This window comes from Lytechinus pictus, chromosome 2 (genome assembly GCF_037042905.1).
Source record: "Lytechinus pictus isolate F3 Inbred chromosome 2, Lp3.0, whole genome shotgun sequence".
Taxonomy (NCBI): Eukaryota; Metazoa; Echinodermata; class Echinoidea; order Temnopleuroida; family Toxopneustidae; genus Lytechinus; species Lytechinus pictus.
This window is the reverse complement of record NC_087246.1, coordinates 31,078,144-31,101,980: the sequence shown is the minus strand read 5'-3', so window position 1 is coordinate 31,101,980 and position 23,837 is coordinate 31,078,144. Positions and strand designations below refer to the sequence as shown.

The 23,837-nt window shown below is 36.5% G+C and overlaps 1 protein-coding gene across 1 annotated transcript; it reads right to left on the bottom strand.

The window, feature by feature from the left end:
* Positions 1 to 23: 23 nt before the first annotated feature.
* LOC129254416 (T-complex protein 1 subunit zeta-like) lies at positions 24 to 20,274 on the bottom strand. The gene is made up of 12 exons (XM_064115434.1): positions 19,772 to 20,274; positions 16,196 to 16,259; positions 15,233 to 15,367; positions 14,629 to 14,802; positions 12,777 to 12,991; positions 10,459 to 10,618; positions 9,641 to 9,723; positions 8,274 to 8,370; positions 5,974 to 6,121; positions 3,437 to 3,673; positions 2,947 to 3,019; positions 24 to 2,521 (listed from the first exon to the last, which is right to left on the bottom strand). The coding sequence occupies exons 1-12, from the start codon at positions 19,906 to 19,908 to the stop codon at positions 2,440 to 2,442; spliced, it is 1,605 nt and encodes a 534-aa protein (XP_063971504.1). The 5' UTR covers positions 19,909 to 20,274; the 3' UTR covers positions 24 to 2,439.
* Between the last annotated feature and the right edge of the window lie 3,563 nt (positions 20,275 to 23,837).

Here is a 23,837-nt window from a genome sequence, read left to right as displayed (position 1 = left end):
CAAAATTTATTTTGCTATCTTAATTTGTAATATCAAATCAATACTTTTATTAATCACCGACTTATCACAGCATTCAGATTACATGGTACTGAAAAAAAATTACACGCCACTACCATAATTACATAAGACTTTATTACAATTGGTTTGCAAGTTTATAAAGTACTATCATACTGTTTATCTCTTTCAGGTTAGAGCAGGGGGGGGGGTAAAACAACCAGTTCATCTGCAAGTTAGCAGATACCCCCAGCTTAATTGCCAGCTATCTACTGAGAAGTGTTAATTTGCTTCATAGGTAGTATGAAGTGAGATAGTGTTTAGACTTCCTGGTTTTCATAATCTGTATGTTATCATTTTTTATACCAGAATTTCAAAATGTCCAAGTGAGCTACGTCAACCCTCAACCCCCTGGTAACAAGCTGATACATACTGGTGATTTGATCAGGTGCCTATTAGCAATCATAAGACATATGTGCCCTATCTACCACCTAGAAATGCCTTGAAAATCAGGGAACAAATGGAGCATTTACAGTAAACAGAATCCATATTTCTTATTCTAAACCAGGTTATTAACAGATTACCATTAAAGACTTGTGCATTTTGTGTAGCTTATTGGAACTGTGTTTAGATAAGATATTAACCTACTGAATAGCATAAATCATGGATTCGAATGGAATGGACTATCAGTAGTCAAGAATGTTTCATATCTTTGAAGAAATATAGACATTATGCTAGGTTGAATTTCCACAATTCTTGTGTCTTTAAATTTTCAATTCATTGTGGGTCTTTTCATCTAATCTCATGGTTGCAAGCTTTCAGCATAACTTTATGTGACGTTAAAAATATGTAGAAAGAAAAAAAACAAATATTTGTAACAAAAAAAGAGATAGTGCTTAAATAGCCCTGCATCATCACAAAGTCAACTAGTCACAAAATGCCCATTCATTCATATCATCTAACAACTTTCCAGTAGCACCTGGTCCATTTTCATAAAATTTGTTATTAATCGCAATTGCCAGAACTCTGTCACAACTTCACCATCAGCCAAGAAAATGGCATGATTTCAGGAGTTTATAACAGTCGCTTCTTCCACGTCTGACAAGTTTTATGAAACGAGCCTCTGAATAACTGAACAAAACTTGCTTTCTATTTTATATTACTGAAATCCCCGATTAAAATACATCCTAATAAATATAACGGGTTGGTTACACACATTAGAAAGATGAGGTAAAGCTCCCACATACATGTAGTCTGTGTTCAGTGATAATGCCCACATGACACCTTTAAAGGCAAGTAGATATACAGAGATGCCAACCTAATAAAACACATTTCAGTATTTCAAAGACTGAAAATCAGTATTTTCACAGAAATACCATAGGTCAACACACAAACTGAAACTTAAGAAATCAGTAATTTGCATGAAACCACCAGTATTCTTTCTCATTTTTAAGTAATAATTACTGAAAACCAGTACTACTTGGCAGCTCTGTATACATGTACATCATGGGAACATTTTAGGAAGCCCATTCGCAAGTGATTTTTATTGACTGTTTTAAGCTACTGAAATCTTTGCATCTGATTGGCTCAGAGCTACATAGTCGGTGAAAACCACTATTTGTTTCATGAAATGCTCCCCTGGAGTTACAATTATACTTGTAGACTGATACAAGAGTCCACTGTACAGGGTACTTACACACGCATGCTCTTAGATATTTTTCACTAGGATGCAATACAGAAGGGATATAAACATTATAATGATAATAGGCATTTATATTGCGCCATCCATTGAGAAATAATCTATTCTGAGGCGCATTGTTGTTGTGTTATTTATTTTAGCTAAAGCAGCCTTCCAGCGCTGAGTGCATTTCAAGGAATTAATCCTGCTGGGTACCCATTCACCTCACCTGGGTTGAGTGCAGCACAACGTGGGTAAATTTCTTGCTGAAGGAAAACACGCCATGGCTGGGATTCGAACCCACGTCCCTCTGATTGAGAGATAAGAGTCGTAACCACTAGCCCATGACGCCCCCTGAAATCAGATGAAAATCATATGGTTTTGATCTGGGATCGATAATTGGCCATGAACAGGTAGCTTTTATATAGGATATAAGAATTCATTGCATTCAAGATTTATTTTCATTATAAATAACTATAAAGGCTATGTCTGAGAACTGTTATCAACTCGCAACCAATGCCTCTCGGCGTTCATGAAATGGAAAACCATTCTTTGGTTTATATACCATGGTCCGAGAAAACATACAGTGCTGCTTCTTCTGAAGTCTGAAAAGCGTAAACCTACTATCAAATATTGGCTGAAAAACTCCCAATCTTTTTAAACGCACACACCAGTATGAATGAATGGGCATTTGTTGACTTAACAAAAAAACATTAATTTACGACAATATTATTACTTTAGCTGGTTAGACTAGTTGGCGGGGAAAATCACCCTGCTGTATTTTTGAGCGATGATAACCCAGCTCTCATGATCTCGTCTACAAGGAGGAGGTTACTGGCGATGACGGTACTGTGGTAAGAGGCGAGAGAGGAACAAAATATGAAATATAGTCATTAGAATAAGAATATGATTTCATATAGACTAGCTTAGCCGGGGTGATATAGGAGTGCCTTGAGCACCTAGCAAGGTGGATACGTGCGCTTTACAAATCCTATATTATTTTTTTTTTTCATATAACAAATATAATTATAGAACAATAACTACATCTACAGTACACCAATCAAAACACTTCACCTCCTAAGAAATATGAACTTTCACTGTGTTTGGCCAGTGATAGTACCTTATACAAAAGGCTTTAGCATAGAGACAGAATACAAACTATTGAGATTATAATGAGTAAGTTGAAAATGGGGTAAAGAATGGATGAATAGATAAATACATGATGATATTAAAGAGTCATGAATAATTTTAATATGTAGTGGTACATTACTTACCATGAATGAAGAATCTGTTTCTTCACACAGTAGTTATCCCAGATGCCTACTGTTGATGCAACAACTGCTTCACCTATCAACAAATTAAAAACATAGCTAAGAATTAGTATACATTCATGCCATTTTTCAGACAATTACATTTTAAGTTACATACTTGGCTTCAATGAATCTATCCCTCCCAAGAATCCAATTACCTCCTATGGAAAATCTGAACCAATGACACTGTTTTTTTTTTTAATATAGGAGTCAGAAAAACAAAAAAAATATATTGAACTTCTGAAAAAGAAATGGTGCCCAACATATACCATACATATTTCAAATCAAGGTTTAAATCATGTACTTCAAAATTTCAGAAATTCAAACTCACGAAATCATATTATTTTGTAATTATAATTTTTCCCCTTCACTGGGAAAATTTCCCCCGGAGCGCCAGCATGCAAAGTCAATGGTAATTTGTATACGTCTAACAAAAAAAATCTCGATAACTGACCTGATGATATGTCGACCCCGACAGGTTGACCAGACTCTGCATACTCCTCTAGTAGCTTGACCATGGTCTCCTGGGCATCTAGACCAGAGTTCTGGGCCAGGACCTTAGGAATGACGAGAAAAGCCTCGGCGTAGGCCTGGACACCAAGCCTAGCACGACCTTTGACCGTCTCCTTGAACTTCTGTAGGGCAGCGTAGATGGCTACTTCAAGGGCACCTGCTCCTGGAACCACACAACCTGACAGGAAGGATTCACACAAAAGGTTTCTCGTCAAATATCTCTATTAAAAGACAATTCCTAAATGTAATAAAACCTTTTGTTTGTCTGAACTTTATCATTCTCCATTCTCACTTCACTCCATGAACTGCTCACATCATTAAAACAAGTGGAGCGCCTCTGGCAGTCTCACCTGCATCGCGCGATTCAATATAGCAGCAGTGCTGATTTTGCAAACTACTATAAAATAATTATTCACAAAAAACACCATTCATATAATGATACAATACTACGTTCATTTCCAATAAATGACATTTGTCCTTGATCATGCGACCTAAGAATTGTCAGTGATACTTGATTACCCCTATATCCACATTTTATAAACTATATCTATAAACTTTGAAAGTTATGATAGCAATCTAATAATTACCTCCAAAATGGTCAAAGTTCAATGACCTTTGACTTTGGTCATGTGACCTGAAACTCGCACAGGATGTACAATGATACTTGATTACTCTTATGTCCAAGTTTCATTAATCAGATCCATAAACTTTCAGAGTTATGATGGTAATTCAACAAATACCCCCAACTTGGCAAAAGTTCATTGACCTTTGACCTTGATCATGTGACCTGAAACTCGCACAGGACACTCAGTGATACTTGATTACTCTTATGTACAAGTTTCATGAATAAGATCCATAACATTTCAAAGCTATGATAGTAATTCAACAGATATTCCCAACTTGGCCAAAGTTCATTGACATTTAATGACCTTTGACCTTGGTCATGTGACTTGAAACTCAGGCAAGATTTTCAATAATACTTGATTAATCTTATGTCCAAGTTTCATGAACTAGGTCCATATATTTTTTAAGTTATGACATTTCAAAAACTTAACCTTAGGTTAAGATTTTGATGTTGATTCCCCCAACATGGTCTAAGTTCATTGACCCTAAATGACCTTTGACCTTGATCATGTGACCTGAAACTCAGGCAGGATGTTCAGTAATACTTCATCAACCTTATGGCCAAGTTTCATGAACTAGGTCCATATACTTTCTAAGTTATGCTGTCATTTCAAAACTTAACCTTTGGTTTTGACGCAGCCGCTGTCGGAAAAGCGGCGCCTATAGTCTCACTCTGCTTCGCAGGTGAGACAAGTGGAACGCCTCTGGCAGTCTCGCCGTCGGAAAAGCGGTGCCTATAGTCTCGCTCTGCTATGCAGGCGAGACAAAAATGAGAGCATTATATCTGTCCATATGAACTAGACATCTGGGCTAAATCATTTCTGATAGGTCCAACAGAAAGGGGGTTGAGTGTACATAATTGGTAAAGTTGCCCTAAAGAGAACTCTTACAAAGCTATGAAACTTCAGGAGATCAATAAAATATTTTAAAAATGTGAAAATCCACTCAGAATCACATGTGGCACAGTTCAGGGAGTTCTGATGCAATACATGACGCCATTGAATTTTTACATTTGGAACACAACAGTGCTGTTGCTTTCCATAGTTAGATGCAAGATAATCAACAATGATTGCTGAATCTGATGATCACCAAAATATTTTCAATACAAAAATGAAAAATTAAATTGAAAAAAAAAAAAGGTTCAATCTATTCCAGTCTGCATGGAGAAAACAACACTCTAGAAATTAGTCTAGTTCACAAAATGGTAACAGGACATTTGATCCTGGGGCAAGTAGTCCTATGATGAAGATATAAGGTGAGGTATAAGCATTATTGTTTTAGTTTTTTTTTTAATTGAGATTAAGGTCTGAGTTAGCTTTGAAGTTCAGGTTTATGTTAGACTTAATGGCCCGTAAGTCAGGTTTAACTTAGGCAATGGTCTAACTCTGCGCTATACTTATGGGAAGCCAAAAGTGTCAAATTTTTATTAAGTTGTATGTTTCAAATGTCACAATTGGCTTTCCATACTTAAACCATAACTTTAAACTTGAGTTTGAATTAAACCAGCGGGGTGTTTCACAAAGATTTTAGTACGACTTAAGTCGCACTTAAATGCCAACGCATCCATGATATGCAACGCGTGACCTTATTGATAGATACGCATTAGTGCGCGTCCTCATGACACGATCTGACCAATGCGGTCAAGCCTTTCATACCGTACGCAACTCGGTAATCAAGTGCGACTCTAAGTCATACTTAAATCTTTGTGAAACAGTGAAACACCCCCTGACTTCAGAATACGGGCCCTAGTGGGGACTTTCGGTCTGACAAACTGTCACAGGAGCAAATGTCGCAGAACCTACAAACTTGCTATAATACACAAATGAGAATAAGCATCAGCAAGAAGCAACTTACCATCATCAATAGCATTCTTTACAGCTCTGAGTCCATCGTGAGTAGCATCTTTGATCTGGGTGAGGGTGTGTCTGTTCGGGCCCTTGATCATGATAGTCACAGATTGAGGGTTCTTGCACTCCTCAACAAATGTGTACTTGTCCTCTCCCTGTAAATCACATCAATGAAAAAAATGATGATGCCACTGTTAAATGCTCTTCACACTGACCTTATATAAAACATTTTTATCATTCTCGTAGCTCATTTTTACACACCTTGAACATTCTTGCTTTACTGAAATGGACCTTAAAATTATTGAAGGTCAAGTCCACCCCAGCAAAATATTGATTTGAATAAGTAGAGAAAAATCAAACTAGCATAACACTGAAAATTTCATCAAAATCGGAGGTAAAATAAGAAAAGTTAAGGCATTTTAAAGTTTCGCTTATTTTTCACAAAATAGTGATAAGCACAACTCAGTGACATGCAAATTAGTCAGTCGATGATGTCCATCACTCACTATTTCTTTTGTTTTTTATTGTTTAAATTATACAATATTTCATTTTTTACAGATTTAACCATAGGGACAGACTTGACTGAACCATATAGTATTAAACAATGCTAATTCCACATGTTCAGGGAGGAATTAATCGTTGTTTCACTTGACAATGAGTAGAAAATTAGAATATTTCATATCTCATATAATAAAATACAAAAGAAATTGTGATTGGATGACGTCATCAGTCTCCTCATTTGCATACCGGCCAGGATGTGCATATAACTGTTTTGTGAAATTAAGCAAAACTTTAAAATGTCATAACTCTCTTATTTTACATCCGATTTTGATGAAATTTTCAGTGTTATGCTTGTTAGATTTTTCTCTTTTTATTCAAATCAATTTTTTGTTGGGGTGGACTTGTCCTTTAATTATTCCAAGGGTGGAGGGAGGGGAGGGGTAGTTACATACAACTTTAAACATAATTGGTGACCCTTTCTTGTGCTAAATAAGATGCCTCAATTTTTGCGTGTTTTAATATAATGGAAGTGCCTTTACAATAAGCCTCATCAAATCTTGACAATTCTCGAAATTTCCATTCAGATGATTTTGAAATTTGGAAATACCAGATTTCAGCTGCAATGAGAATCAAAATGATTTTGGGAATTGGGTGATTATTGTCTTTCATGCTGGAGATCTTGTAAGGTCATTATGATGGAGTCCTAAGAATCTATTTAAAGGGATGGTCTAGGCTGAAAATATTTATATCTAAATAAATAGAGTAAAATTCACAGAGCAAAATGCTGAAAATTTTATCAAAATCGGATAACAAATAACGAAGTAATTGAATTTTAAAGTTTATCAATATTTTGTGAAAACAGTTATATGCACATCGTCATGAATATTCATTAGGTGGGCTGATGATGTCATATCCCCACTTTCCTTTTTCTTATGTTATTACATGAAATCATAATTGTTTCATTTTTTCATACATGTGTAAATGATGTGTCTCCATTATGATGAAATAAGTTGCAGCAATAAATAACTAATGCACTTAATCAGTTGTCAATTCAATTGCTTTAGTTCTTGGTAGAAAATTTTTGAACAAACCTTCTTTCATATAATAATATACAAAAGAACAAGTGGGGATGTGACATCATCAGCCCACCTAATGAATATTCATGAAGACATGCCTAGAACTGTTTCACTGGAATAATGCAAATCTTTAAAATTCAATAACTTCGTTATTTGTTATCCGATTTTGATCAAATTTTCAGCATTTTGCTCTGTGAATTTTACTCTATTTATTAAGATATAATCATCTCCAGCCTGTACCATCCCTTTAAGCCCCCTACAGATGGTCCTCAGTCATTTGCAAAGATGTTCGAATAGCTTTATAAACCACCACCCAGGTCCTAATATAAACGAATGAAGCTATGATACAAAGAAGTTATGATATAGATAGTGGGTAAACTGAATATAATTACTAATAGGCCTCAGAAAAATGCACATTAATTATGTAGAATCAAAATTAGGAAATAAAAGAAATCCTATTAAGAGCAATGTTATACCTAGCAATGTTTTCCCGGCTTTTTGCCGGGAAACACAATTTGAATGCCGAAGACTAAATATGACAAATCTCAACCCAATATTACAACAGTTGGATAGGTTTTTTATCAATCAGTCTTTGAACACATACACTGTATTACACACCTGTAGTTTTTCAATTTCTAATCGTATATGCAAAATCACATGACAATAGCCTGCTTAATACATTATAATAAAAGAACTCTGCTAAGGTTAGGATCTTTCCGATGCTGCTTACCAAGACATGTTCATAGACCAGTCCAGCTTCACCTAGAACGTCTGGGGTGAGATCATCAAAGGAGTTCACTGCTACACCACCACAGGCCAGGGGTAACCTGTTATTAATTCAACAAAATAATCCCAACTTCAGTCTGATAATATAATTGGAGTACTTTACTAGTTAAGCTTCATTCAGAATGAATGGTGAGACAAATCTCAGCAACATTCTCCTTCATGTTTAGATATATGGTGAGACAAATCTGTCACGTTTGCTAATATAATCCATTTATCTATCTAAACACACTTTTTCTTACTCAAGTATTTTAATAGGTAGTGCGAGTAGCATGGAAAAACTCATCACTATAATTCAAGGATTTTAGTTGTTGAAATTCTGAACAGATACATGTAATGTAGTGCATACTTTTTTTTTTTTTAATGCTACGCCTTGCAACAAAAACATTGCTTTCCTCTACATTTCTTATGCCTCATACCCCATTAATAATAATAATAATAATAATAGCCAATTTTTATAAAGCGCTTTTCCCAGAATGGCCCAAAGCGCGTTACAGCATATTATTACCCCGGTCATTGGATTCATTTCAATCCCGCACGAAAAGTGCACAATTTCCACTCCCTGGGGAGCATTCCTTGCATTCATCGCAGCCTCATTATGGCGCTGGCAAATTCAAAGTTGAGTTAATACACAAACATCGTGCTAAACCTAGCTTCACCATGTCTGAATGAACCTTTGATTGTGCTCGGAATGACTAGGAGAAAACTTATTTCATTCCGAAGATATGAAATTTCAATGTTTCGATTAAGTTCATCGTTCAATTACAGAATACTACCAAAGTCAAAAAAGATTTCTTAATGAAAATTAGAAGCTTTTTAACTGAAAGCTCCTGTAAAAATATTATTTACTTACACTTAACCTCTCCACTCAATGTCCTAACAAAGTCAGTCCCATTTACACATAAGTTCAAGCTGTGATAACCACAACACAATTTCAACAAAATCCAATGAATAATAAATTGAAAGTATGTACTAATTACTAGATATTAAGAAAATTTCCCAAGTAGCAAAATAACCATGTCATTCTGGAGGTATAAGTCCTTCTTTTCCAACAAGTACTAAAAATCATACTCACACATGCTTATTCGTTATTGCGATGTTTAGCGTACTCAGTTTCTGCCAAGAATCTGTGACATGATATCATTCGGTTTATTCAACTTAATTATATCAAAGCATACTAAATCTAGATCTCTGACAGCATTCGTAGCAATTAACCCAGCTTTGAAACACTTTCTTTTGAGATAATTGTTTCTTGAGACTAACTTGAGTTAAGCTTTCAGTGAGCCTCTCATTCAAAGTTTATGATAAACCTACCTTTCCATGTTCCTTCGCTTGGCCCTACGTAGTGCCATGATACCTTCCTTCGCAAGCATATCCAATGATAGGGGATCAATACCCTGGTAAATATAACAAATGAAATTGTGTATTTATACTGTGCACTCTCCAATATTAATATCACAATAACCAATGACCGTATGATTAATTTTGTGTTATTCCCATTGCAAACAAATGAAATACATTTTGCATTGTAAACCATGCTCCACATCATGAGATGAATAATATTTTAACAAAGTTATACCCAAGTGAATACAACAAAGACAAATTACAAAAAATTCAAATATATCAATTTCATTTTTCTTAGAATCTTGATACTTTCCTGAGAAAGATTCATGATATTAGAAAGTTTCATGATACCTTCCTTAGCAAGTTTCATGATACTCTTCATTAAGTATAGATATGTGCACACAGGATGTTAGAATCTCATTTTGTATCAAATTCACCAAAGATAGGTTTATAGGTCACCAAACCCTCAGAAACTTGTTTCATTCACTTTTTAAATACAAAAGCCACGATAAAGGTACTTGGGTACTAAGACTATACTTGGTGTGAACAGTCATGTCATTGCTACGAACAGTTTTGGAGATAAATATATCTTTGAAGATGCTTTTTATTGGGTCTACTGAGGTCTATAATGGCTGTACTGCAAAAAGGTCACTTAAGCCTTCAGCGACCGTCGTGACCAAGACTCCATCGTAAGTGTGAGAGCACCTTTATGGGAGGGAAATTGATCACATAAGATTACCGATGCAAAATGGTATCCCAACACTAATAAATCCCGAGAAATACAGTACCTTCTGGTTGATGACAACAAATCCTCGGTCGTTTCCCTCACAGACCTTCCTCTTGAGGTCAATGACCTTCTGAACCTTTTCGTCGGTGAAAGCTCTTTCAGCCTGGACAAGCTTCTCCCTCTCCTCAGCAGACTTGTAGAAGAACCCAGCATTTACCTCACTGAAAAAAAAAGAGCAACAAAGACATATGCAATGAGGAATCGTTCTTATTCTCAAGTCGGCAAAGTTATCAGAATTACGAATCAATGCCAGGTAAGACGCGGAACCGGAAACACAAAGGTCAGCGATTAATCATGTAGTTGATTGCAGGCTTGATTGTACATACATGTAATGATTGACATAATCAGGCATTAAAATCAGCCCTATAATCAAGCCCTAAGTTTTGTGCTACAGGGCCCTGGTTGGTATAAAAGGGTAGTGACTTATTCAAAGCAATAGCAACTACTGACTGATATGTTTCAGATGGGTCCCTCATGGAAATCATTGTTCAGTCCTTCACGTTTATAATTTCGTGGAGCTCAATAAATCTCTCTCCTTATTTTTTTGAGGAGCTCAATTGAGCTCCTCAGAATCGCTCTCCTTTAGCAGCTCAAATCAATTCAATACAATACATGTATATTAAATTGTAGATTTTTTCTTAACATCGTATATGCAATAGCTGTGTAGCTATTAATTAATCTGTGGTGAAACTAGGCCTGGGTCAATACGTTTACAAAATATCACGCTCCTGCAAAAAAAACCCAAAAAAATCTGAAATTTCATATTTTACATCTTTAAATCCATGAAATGGCCATCTATTTTCCATAATTCCTTGAAATTATTTTGATTTAGTTGAAAACTATCAGAAAAATGAAGAATATTCACCTCTTTCCCGACACTGATTTGAACTTACACTAAATATTGTAGTCCCACATGTAGACTTCCATGGTGTTGCCATGAAAATCTACATATGGGACTAAAATATTTGCCGAGTTTAAATTCAAAACAGAGTCGGGACAGAGGTGAATATTCTTCATTTTTCTGATAGTTTTCAACTAAATCGAAATAATTTCAAAGAATTATGGAAAATAGATGGTCATTTCATGGATTTAAAGATGTAAAATATGAAATTTTAGCAATTTTTTTTTTTTTTTTTTTAGGAGCGCGATTTTTTATTCTCCTTATTTTTTTCCCCCAACCACACTCCACAACATTAAGAACCAACAACAATTTTGCATTATTTTATCTTTTACCTAATACAAGTGACAAATATAAGAAACTACCAAATATAAATATAGAGATGATACATACTCAAGTTGAATTTGTTCAAATCAGCGAAGGAGCAATGATTCTGCAACACTTCTTTAAATTTCAGATTATGAGTATGTGGTAGACACACACAAAAAAAAATCACTCAGGTCCTCAGAACCCTGGGATATTCTAAAAGAATTGATCCTGTTCCATCAAATTTATGGCAGAAACCTCATAAAAAATTCTTAAAACTGCTCGAAAATGGTTCATGAAACAAATTTGTCAGTGAATTTCACCATCAACTGTTATAAGCTCCTGAAACCCTTTCCTCTGATTGGAGAACAAATTTGTTGGAGAAAATCACTTGCAATTCTTCATGAAACGCTGCCCATGTGATACCTCCTAATAATTAAAACAGCTTATTTAAATGTACACTTGGCCAATGAGCAATTGGTCTACTTCTGAAATCATCCAACACCTTAATGGCTAAACACACTTTATGATCTATTTTGCATAATTACCATTTGTGTGTGTGTGTGTATTAGAGTTTTGTCAGACGTGTATCAATCAGATATGATTATTTACGTCTGGGACAGACCTTTAACATCACCATCAGAAAGACGTGACCAGGGCTCAAACCTCGAACCTCTGCATCAATTTGTAACTTGCCCATATGGCTTGGATTACAGGCGCACGGCACAACGCCCAGTTTGGACAAACCACCACTTTGTCTCCTCCTCAACTTTGTGTAATGTCATTTAGCTTCATGCCCAGATGGTCTATATCTACTTCCTCCTCTTATCATGTTTTTGCTATATCAAATGAAAATCTGGTTAATAAATTGTTCATCTTACCAAATAGCCTAAATGGCATTAGACCAAGTGGAAATTAGACAAACTAGACTTAGACCAAGTGGAAATTAGACAAATCGATAAATGTGCTAAATGGCAGTTAGACCAAATGAGTAGTAGACAAACTTGTTGTAGACAAACTAGACTTAGACCAAGTGGGACGAGGCCAAATGGAGAGTAGACAACCAGGTGAAGACCGAGCTGCACTTCACCATCAGAACACTTGATAGGCATTACCTCTTCTCATATTCCATTGACACATTACAGGTGAGGATGAAAGATTTCTCCACACGTTTCTTCATGTTAGGATGCCTCCCTCCATGGTCCATCACCAGGCCGCGCACCAGGGAGGTATCGGTATCACTGCGATGCTGCATCTGCATGATCTCAACCATGTGCAGGTCAATGGGCTCGTTAGGCTTCTTGATGGCTAAAACCGCATCTACTACCACCTGTAAGAAATGAGGTCATGGAAATGCATCTATAGATGAGACCGAGCATCAATGACTGGTTTGTAATTTCAAAAATATCTGGCAAAATATCTTCAGAAAACAACTTCTTAAATCATTTTCAATATGAACTTTAAGAATACATGCTGAGCCATTACCCTACCGTATTTCATTTGGAATAATTTGTTGTTCATGTAATATGTACATGTACATAGGTGGAACACAACAAGTGGAACGCCTCTGGCAGTCTCGCCTGCATTACCTGATTCAATATAGCAGCAGTGCTGACTATGAAAACAACTATTGAATAATCATTTACAAAAACGCAATTCATATGATAATAAAACACTATATTCATTTACCCTAAATGACCTTTGACCTTGATCATTGTGACCTAAGACTCGTGCAAAACAGTATGTGATACTTGTTTACCCTTTCCTCCTTGTTTCATTTGACAAGATCCATAAACTTTCAGTTATGATGGCATTTCAACAATACCCCCAACATGGACAAAGTTCATTGACCTTAAATGACCTTTGACCATGATCATGTGACCTGAAACTCACGTAGGATGTTCAATGATACTTGATTATTCTTATGTCTAAATTTTATGAACTAGATCTATAAACATTCAAGGTTATGATAGCAATTCTACAAATACTCCCAACATGGCCAAAGTTTATTGACCCTATATGTCCTTTGACCTCGGTCATGTGACCTGAAACTCACACAGGATGTTTAGTGATACTTGACTGCTCTTATGTCCAAGTTTCATGAACTGGATCCATAAACTTTTAAAGTTATGATGACAATTTAACAATCACTCCAAAAATGACCAAAGTTTGTTGACCCTGAACAACCTTTGACCTTGGTCATGTGACCCAAAACTCACGCAGGATGTTCAGTGATACACCATTACCCATATGTCCAAGTACCATTAACTAGATCCATAAAATTTTAAAGTTATGACGAAATTTCAATGTTGACGACGCCACCGTTTTCGCCACCATCGGAAAAGCGGTGCCTATTTTGATAGTCTTGCTCTGCTATGCAGGCGAAATGAAAACAAGAAAGCTGAAGAAGGTCAGATTCTCATTGAGAACTAAGGTTTGTTTCATAAATTAACAAATGACTTAGGTATACTAATGACTGGTACATGATCTTATAAATCAGATTACAAATCATTTCAAAGTGCATAAGAAAAAATATATGATATTTGGATATTCAAATTCTATTTTTATGTTAAGAAAGCATTTCAATGCAAGTTTATGATTTATCAAATCATTAAATTATGGAGAATTTGGTATCACCATGTCAAAGCACCAGGCAAATTTGGGGTATTTCATCAGGCACAAGACAGTACACCACTTAATAAACTGCGTTACTAGTCACCAGTTCCGGTGCTAAATGAAATATCCAAAATATGTCATGTTTTCATAGAAAAAACACCCCCAAACTTCGGGAGTTAAATTCTCATTCACATGTTCAAATATAATGCTATTATTACATTAGTCATATCACACTAATGGATGTGCTTAGTCAACGAGATAACGCTTGAAGTATCAGGTAATCGTTGGCACTTGTGCATATGGATTTTTTGTGAAAGACCCCCGGGTATAATAAAAAATAAATATCCTCACCTCTGTGAGGAGATCGGCGAGCTGAGGGTGGACCTTGGTGCGAAGTGAAGTACGTGCCACATTGATGAGAATATCCCTATTAATCTCCTGGGAAACCTTTATACCCTCAAGGGTCTCCAATGCCTTCTCTTTGGCTAACTCAAAGCCCTCAGTCACAATGCGTGGATGAAGTCCCTAGAGTACATGAAGAAAGAAGATTGTCTTTGTTATTTGGGTAAAAACATAGGATCACTAGGGCCTTATTTCTGGTAGTCAAAGTCCTCGGTCACAATGCATGGATGCAGACCCTAGAAGCACATGAAGAAAACCTTTTTATTTGGTTTAAGCGTATAACCACAGAAAACTCCACTCCAACAAGTTGATGTTAAAGAGAGGAGATTCTAAGCTTTAAAATGGTAAGTCATTTGTCTATTGTAGTTGTGATTTAGTTATGATAAATCATAGATAAATCTCGTTTTTAGTGGGAAGCACTGTATATGCACAACATGGGTGATATGTAATATCTCTTTTGTATCTGAATTCATGAAATCTAGAAAATCGCAATCTGTATGGATTACACAATAACCGACTCCCAATAGAATACAATCAGGGAAATTTTCCTTACCTCAGAGATAAAGAGATCAGCTTGTTTGAGAAGCTCTCCAATGATGAGAACATTGGAGGTTGTTCCATCTCCAGTGATATCATCCTGAGCAGTTGCAACCTTTGCTATCATGGATGCAGTGGGGTGTTGAATTTGCTGTGAGATGATTAAGAAATGGGAAATATTGAACAATCAATAAGCCTCCTACCAAAGATACAAGGGGAAGATCGGTCAGTACATAGACCGCATAATGAAACGCTTGGGAAGAGCGCCTTACAGCGTTGAGTAACGACCTTTTTTTACCTTTGCGTTTCGCGAGATGGTTGTGTACAAACATATGAGAGAAATGGTGAAGGGTTGAAGGAATCGACTATTTTTATATTAAATTTTTTTTTTCTTCAATTTTCCCCCCTTACATTTGAGATGAATATATTTCAGAGGTTTCTTGGTAATAAAACATGGAAGTATTTCCATTCGCCACCCTTGAGCGCTCTCCAAACTCCCTTCTCTCATTTTCCCCCATATGTTTTATACAGTCGCATGCCGATATGCAAAGGTTTACTTACTCAACGCTGTTGGGCGCCCTTCCCCATAAGCATTTATCAAGCGTTTCAAAAAATCGTCGAAGTGTCCGATCTTCCCCTTGTAGTATCTTTGCTCCTACCAACACTGAGCACTCAAAATACAATTTCTATTGTGAATACTAGCTTATTTTCTTCTTTTTTTGGTACAAAATATTTCACATGTACTTACATTTGATCTTTGTTTTTAGGAGAGTCACTCAACTGCATGGTTCATATAACTTAGAACTGAGCTGCAGTGAAATTGTTTTAAACAAACTGCTAATACATTGTGAATAATCACATGAAGGATCCCCCCCAAAAAAAAAAAATCATAATTATAATTTATAATACTGCCCTCTTGATTTTAACAATAAAGTGTAACATATCACACACACACAGAGGAAATCTACAAGCATATTACCATTTCATGCAACAATACATTGCCATCCTTAGTGAGCTTGATGTCTCCACTTCCAGAAACCAACCTGGTAAGAAAAAAAAACAGGGCCAAACAAAGTTAACTTCATTACAGCAGAGTAAAAATAAATCAATGTTCAAACGGACGTTGAAACATTTTCCAATGTATTTTGACAACCATTTGATATTATGGGGAGGGGAACATCCCCCCAAAAAAACCCCTCCAAGAGTTGCTACTAACATGAATGTCTACACATGAAATATTCTGACATGGCAAATTACATTATCATTCTTGCATGTTGTATGTATAAATTTAAAAATACATTTTATGCCACAAGAGCTTTCATAGCTCTGGTGTTCAAATATACAATGGTAAATTGAAGACAGGTTCTAATACATATAAAGCCCTTGACATTTACATGAATTAAGAAATAGACATATATTCGAATGTTTTATTTTGTACAAGCTTCATTTTGTACAATGCACTCTATTACTCATGTTACACTGAATAGGGCGGAGTCAAAATGTTTAAAAACGGTTAAAAAGCATAAACGTTTAACTGTTTAAGGTTTAAACTGTTTAACCTGTATAGATCTAGTGCCTAAGGGGGGAGGGGGGGAGGGAACCATCCCTAAATGTTTCTGTAATTTCAGATTTTATATCTTTATATCCATTAAATAGATTGAGAAAAAGGGAACTATACCTTAGAGCTGACCAAACATCCCCTTAATTCATATCACACTGCTTTGAAATGATTTAAGAATGCAGATTTCAATAACGAATATTTCTAATTTGAATGGAAAATGAAGTGAAACTGTGATATTTCTGTCCAGAAGACGGAAGATTCCCATTTTGAAGTCTAGATCTAACATCTAACATACTAAAATTTAAGACGTGATTATAATAATTATTATAACGTATTAAATTTTCTATAAATTGTTCTTCAAAACGGCATTTTGTAACATCGCTAATCAAGGTACGTCATAATGAAGCGGTTCAAGGGTCAGACCTATTGTATTTGCTTTGTTGACAAACGGATCGAGGGATCTACATGAGATCGGTCTGGTAAGAAACCTTAAATTTTTCACCTTTTCATTAACCAATTTTGGAAACCTGACTTCATACGCATTAGACGTATGAAGGTGTAAAAATAAATAAAATAAAAAACATTTACGTGATTTTCATCTTAAAAGATGGATTACCTAGGGAAATCCATCTTTGTTTACAAGTGTCTCTTATACATATAAATCCAAGTTGGCAGCTCTACACTGTATAGCTGCCAACTTGTATTAAAAAATTACTTGCATCTGCCGATAGATATCAGGAATCGTAAAATATTTGTTTTAATCAATAAATATCATATAAATTACTTTATGATATTTATCAACCGAAACAAATATTTTATGAATCGTGATATTAATCGGCAAATGCAAGTATTTTTAAAATCTAAGTTGCAGCTCTGCACGCGTGTGGTATCTAGGTATCGATAACAAAAGACACACACAAACACACACACAAAGTTGGCCTACCGCTATAGCATTAAGTAGCTTTTATCCAGCCGGCTGGCGTGAGCTTTGCATGCTTGATCGAAGCAGCTGTGCGTTACGTTAGCAGCCTACTCAGACTCAGGGAGCTGCGATACGAAATGTTGCTGCTAAGAAATCTTCCACAGAACTATGAAAATCCAAGTCAAAGTCACATTTTACACCAATGAAATGCACTTCTACAGACCTTTTTGCTAAAATCTGGTGTATCCTGATTATTTGCAAGCATTAAAAAGAGGAATCATGACCTCTCTTTTGACTCAAAAAGACCGATTTCCAAATGAAAATGATATACATAACAAGTGGAATGCCTCTGGCCGTCTCACCTGCATCACGCGATTCAATATAGCAGCAGTGCTGATTTTGAAAACTACTATAACTCGCACAAGATGTTCAGTGATACTTGGTTACTCTTATTTCCACGTTTTATGAACTAGACCAATACACTTATAGAGATATGATGGCAATTCAACAAATACCCCCAACGTGGCCAAAGTTCTTTGACCTTACATGACCTTTGACCTTGATCATGTGACCTGAAACTCGCACAGGATGTTCAGTGATACTTGATTACTATTATGTCCAAGTTTTATGAACTAGACCAACACTTTCAAATTTATGGCTGTAATTCAACAAATACCCCAATTTGGCCAAAGTTCATTGACCCTAAATGACCTTTGACCTTGATCATGTGACCTGAAACTTGCACAGGATGTTCAGTAATACTTGATTACTATTATGTCCAAGTTTCATGAATCAGATCCATAAACTTTCAAAGTTATGATGGTAATTCAACAGATACCCCCAATTCGGCCAAAGTTCATTGACCCTAAATGACCTTTGACCTTGGTCATGTGACGTGAAACTCATGCAGGATGTTCAGTGATACTTGATTAACCTTATGTATAAGTTTCATGAACTAGGTCCATATATTTTCTAAGTTATGATGACATTTCAAAAACTTAACCTTAGGTTAAGATTTTGATGTTGATTCCCCCAACATGGTCTAAGTTCATTGACCCTAAGGCCCTAAATGACCTTTGACCTTGGTCATGTGACATGAAACTCAGGCAGGATGTTCAGTAATACTTGATTAACCTTATGGCCAAGTTTCATGAACTAGGTCCATATACTTTCTAAGTTATGCTGTCATTTCAAAAACTTAACCTCAGGTTAAGATTTGGTGTTGACGCCGCCGCCGCTTTATTTATTTTCTTTCATTTTTTTTTTACAGTGGATAAACCATTTATGCCTATTTATTCATTTTTAATGTTTTTCTTTATATTTTTCGGGCCACCAAACTTTAATATCGGGCCACCAAAAAAAATTATTCAAAGATTTTGGTGGCCACCACCAAAAAAAGTTAATGTGGAGCCTTGCTTATATTATTCAGAGTAAGTGTACCAAATTTCTCATTAAAAAATGAAAGAAAATATAAGATTTTCTTGAAAAAACCTTTGGGCAGTCATTTTCAGATTGATAAAAAAATGGTACCCCATGTCTGCACACTCATTCACTTTGCACACGATTCAGGGATTTTGATGACAAACACAAAGGCTGCATTTTGAGGCCGTCACATAAAATGCCCTGAATTCATTATTTTTCCACCATTTTGAGTCAGATTTTTTTATGAATACCTGTCTATGTATTGCATGTGTAAAGTTTGTGCTCGTTACGTATCTTCTTTTACTAGAATTAGAATCGCGCAGATACGCGGGTGCGCAGACTTGGGAGACCGCGCAGACATGGGGGAACTGATTACTACGGAAATATTTTTATTTGATTGTATTTTTTTGGTCCATTTATGCTTAAGTGTCCGATATTTGGGCACTTTACTCTACTTTATGCCAAACATCATTCAATTCCTTCCAACACAGTTACATGTATACATGTACGCACACACAAACTCTTGACACGGTAACGGGACACTGCTTGCTTTCATACGGGAAAGTTCTGGCGGGCATTCGAGCCTTATTCAGACCCTTTCGACGAGCGATTGCTCGCAGAGAACACCGAAATAAAGCTATGATTCTTACATTTTAATGGTCCCTTTTGGTCCAAGGTTGGTTCGTAAGACATCTTGAAGTCCTCTAGCCGCACTTGTGTTAACTGCAAGAGCCTGTGCTGCTCTGGCTACTTCGGCTTTCGGATTCAAAGCTTTAATTGCGGCCATGCTGGATATTTTTTCTCTAATTCTGCAGAGTTAATCAATATCTTGCGATCGTTACCATGTGTTTCGCAGTTCCCGAATCCTCATATCGTTGGGGCGCATTGATTCCTTATTCGGTGGCACGTTGCTTTTGTGCATCAGCGAAAAAGTAAGCACTCCCAATTTCTAGAACGATCTCCGATGAGAGAGAGATCAAGGAAGGAGGAGTTTCAATTTCAAATACAGGTTCACATTAATAGTTAATAAACATTCACACATACTGAGATTTCATTTTGCCCACTATCCGAGAATATCACAGCCTCAATATTTGTCATTGTCTCCCTTAACCCTATCTAGGCCGGGGTATTTTGGGAGTTCATATGGCCGGGGCCCGGGGGGGGGGGGGGGGGGGGCTCCCAGGCACCCCCTCCCTTGAGATCTCGGCCGTCGACCGCGCGATCGCGCCGAAAATTGGCACGCAGGTTGTGTGTGATATAATCTACAAAATTGTATAGTAAATTATTTCATGCGAATTGTTATGCTAATTATTGCGTAATTAGTATGCGATATCATACTTTTTCCTCTAACTCCATAAATAAAGCTCCAAAATGTTCTAATTTTTGGCATATAGAAACTCTTTGTGGTGTTCTTAGCAAGTTTACATGAAAAAAATTGTTGATATCAGATCAATTTCTTATGCATTTTATTGTCTTTTGCAATTCCTTATGCATTTCCTTGTTTTTTGGACCCTTTGTTTTTCGTTGTTTTTTCAATGAAATTCGTTGGGGACTCTTCTAAGATCATAAACAACATAAAATACATACATTTAGACCAGCAAAACTAAAAATAATCATACATTTATGATTTTTGGTTGAAAACACAATTTACATTGACTTTGTACACGAAATCACGTTTTTGAGCAATTTTTGGTCTGACATGCACTTACATAACGTTGTGTAATTTCGGAACCGCGTACCCGGGCGACGCAAAATTGGTCTCAAAAGTTGCGCAAGACTTGAAAGTAAAAAGTCAGCGAGCAGCGCGGTCAAAAAAAATTTGCGCGGCGAAAATATCACGCGACTCGTTGAGGGGGGGGGGGCCTCGGAGGCCCCCCCCCGGCCTAGATAGGGTTAAGTCTATTTTAAAATAGGAAATCTAGATCTACTTCGTTCAACCTGAACCTGGTGTGCGTCAGGTTAATTGTTGAAAACGGATTTTTTTTTTTTTTAAGATTCCGGATTTAGATATATGCACATAGGCGGACCCAGAGAAGGGGGGGGGCTCAGCCCCCCCCCCCCCTATTGGCTGAGCGAAAAACAGGGAAAAGAAAGAAAAAAAAGGAGGGGAAAGAGAGGAGAAGAAAGAAGGGGAGGAATTAGTCGAGTTATGAGGGGAAGACTTGGAAAATAAAAGCAATCTTTTCGTGTCACTATAGGCCTATATAAGATTTTTGCTCGCGCTTCGCGCTCGCATTGACTGTTAGGTGATTTACATATCTTTTTCAAATATGAACTTAGAATATCAAGTTTGGAGATCAATAGTATACAAAACATATTTCAGCTCGGAAATCGAACTTTCATATTTTTTTGTTTGATTTACAAATTTATTTTTAAAGAGTACTCTGTAAAAATGTCAGTTTTATGGTCTGAATATCAACATTTTCTACTCGCGCTGCGCGCTGGCAAAATTTGATTTATCAGGTACCTATCAATTTCGTGTATTCCATAAAGTTCTCAAAATGTTCTTATTCAATTCAGGTCTGATTGTCAAAACGTATCAGCTATACAGTGCGTTTCCGAAAAAAGGTAATCCAAATCTGGAGGGCTGATATTCAAATCATTTTTAATTTTGTGAAATTATGCATGGATGTGACAGAGTAACTCATCAGCTTTCCATTGATACCATATTGGTACCATTTGCGCCACGCATGACCGAATCAACTGATGTTGAATATATCACTTTTTCAAAGTTTTTGAAAACTTGATAAAAGGGTAGACATTCATCGATGCCTGAGGCCCTGAGCTGGCAAAAAATATTTTGATTGGACCTTTTTTCTTCCAAAGGAGTGTAAAAGGGCGAATGTAGGCCGACTTGCTGGATCCACCCCTGTTATCTATTGATTCATTTATTTCAAAGACATATTTTATCTATTCATTCAATACATTTCCAGACCAAGGAGACAGTGGCGTGTCTACGGGGAGCAAGGGGGCACGGCCTACCAAAACAGCCACAAAATTAAAAAAAAAAAAAAAAAAATCCCCAGCTTCCACACAGATGCTGGGATAATGACCCCCCCCCCCGCATTCAAGCACGGTGTATTCAAATTATGTTTGATTGGTTTATAATCAAAGTTACAACCATATTTAAAGGTCGTTGATATCATACAATAATTCATAAATGGACGTATTATAACCATACTTCATGATGCAGGGGATATAACGTTTGCAATAAACTAAACATGGGGATTTGTCATGGCCAAAATCTTGTAAGATAGTTAGAGCGCGGTGAGCGGAGCGACCGCGCACGACAAAAAAAAAAGGGGCACAGAAATATTGCATATGAATGCAAATTGGGCAATACGTTGACCGCAATTAAAGACGAGTCTACGCATTAACAGTATAGTATTCATCATTTGATGATTTTAAAAATTATTGTTTGTCTTGAAAAATGGGGGATGATTGTACATGCCATCCCCTCTCTCCGAAAAGTGTGGGGGATATCCCCCAACCCCCCCCCCCCCGGATTTACGCCCGTGGATCACTTTTCTTGGGTTAAAAGGGGAAGTGATTCGAGAAAGGGCACTTTCAAGAAGACAAGTGGGAATATTGCTCACACATAAAACGGGTCCTTCTCAGGTGAAAGGGGCACAGAACACGTTCGTGAGGGGGGGGGGGGGGCATTTTGAGGGGTAAAAATTGGCACCTATACGAGTAAGGGCACTTGGCAACACATTAAAAAATGGTATAGATGAAATACGTAATTAATTTTTGAAGAATTGCCCAAGAAATATGATCATGAATCATGATAATAGTCCGCTTTTTTAATATCGTGTTAGATACAGGTTGTATACCCACAGATTGGTGTGCAGACATACTCATTCCAATCTACAAAAACAAGGGTGATGCTGCTGATCCAGGTAACTACGTACAGGGTTATTATACACAGGGGTATTACTTATTAAGTTGTTTTTGGAAAACAATTTACTTCTATATTAAATTCAAGGTTAACTACTTTTTTAATTTAAATTTGTCAGATTGGGAAGGAGCAAGCAGGTTTTCGCGCAAGTTACTCCACAACTGACCATGTATTCGTGTTGAAGTGCATAATTGATTATTTGCAGCAGAACAAACGTCCTTACTGTGAATTTATGGAATATAAACAAGCCTTTGATTTTATTGATATACACTCATTATGGCAGAAACTGTTGAAAAATGGAGTTAGAGGTAAATTTTTCAATGTGATTAAGAACATAGTACACAGCAAAAACTGTGGTGTTAACCGGTATACATAGAGGACCTGGACCACACCAGTTATTATACACCGGTGTTAAATTGACAGTGTTAGTTTAACACCTAAATTACAACACCTTTGGGTGTTACATTTACACTCTTTGATGTTATGTTCAATCTCTATTTTTACACCTCAGGGTGTGGTCCTCTATTAACACCAACTGGTGTCAGTTTTAACACCACAGTTTTTACAGTGTACCAGCATGCATATTCATGATGTGTCACAGTATTTTACTTGCAATGTTCGCACAAGACAAGGGGAAAATCTATCTCCGTTATTGCTTGCCATTTAGTATGAGATTTGCTGGTCACTGTTTCCGGAGTGAGAATGAAGTTATTTCTGATGAACTTTTGTTGGGCCTTACTCAAAAAGAGAGGACGGAGACCTTTAAATTTTGTCGATTACATATTGTAGGGACACACATAATTTGTTACATGATTTAC

What these genes read in the sequence shown, in the direction of transcription:
- LOC129254416 (XM_064115434.1), bottom strand. Translation starts at nt 19,908, where the DNA reads ATGGCCGCAATTAAAGCTTTGAATCCGAAAGCCGAAGTAGCCAGAGCA. An exon ending in TCAATGGAATATGAGAAGAG is followed by an intron (nt 10,619 to 12,776) that starts GTAATGCCTATC and finishes TTTTTTTTTCAG; the next exon opens with TGAGGTAAATGCTGGGTTCT. An exon ending in AAACAGATTCTTCATTCATG is followed by an intron (nt 2,522 to 2,946) that starts GTAAGTAATGTA and finishes CTCTTACCACAG; the next exon opens with TACCGTCATCGCCAGTAACC.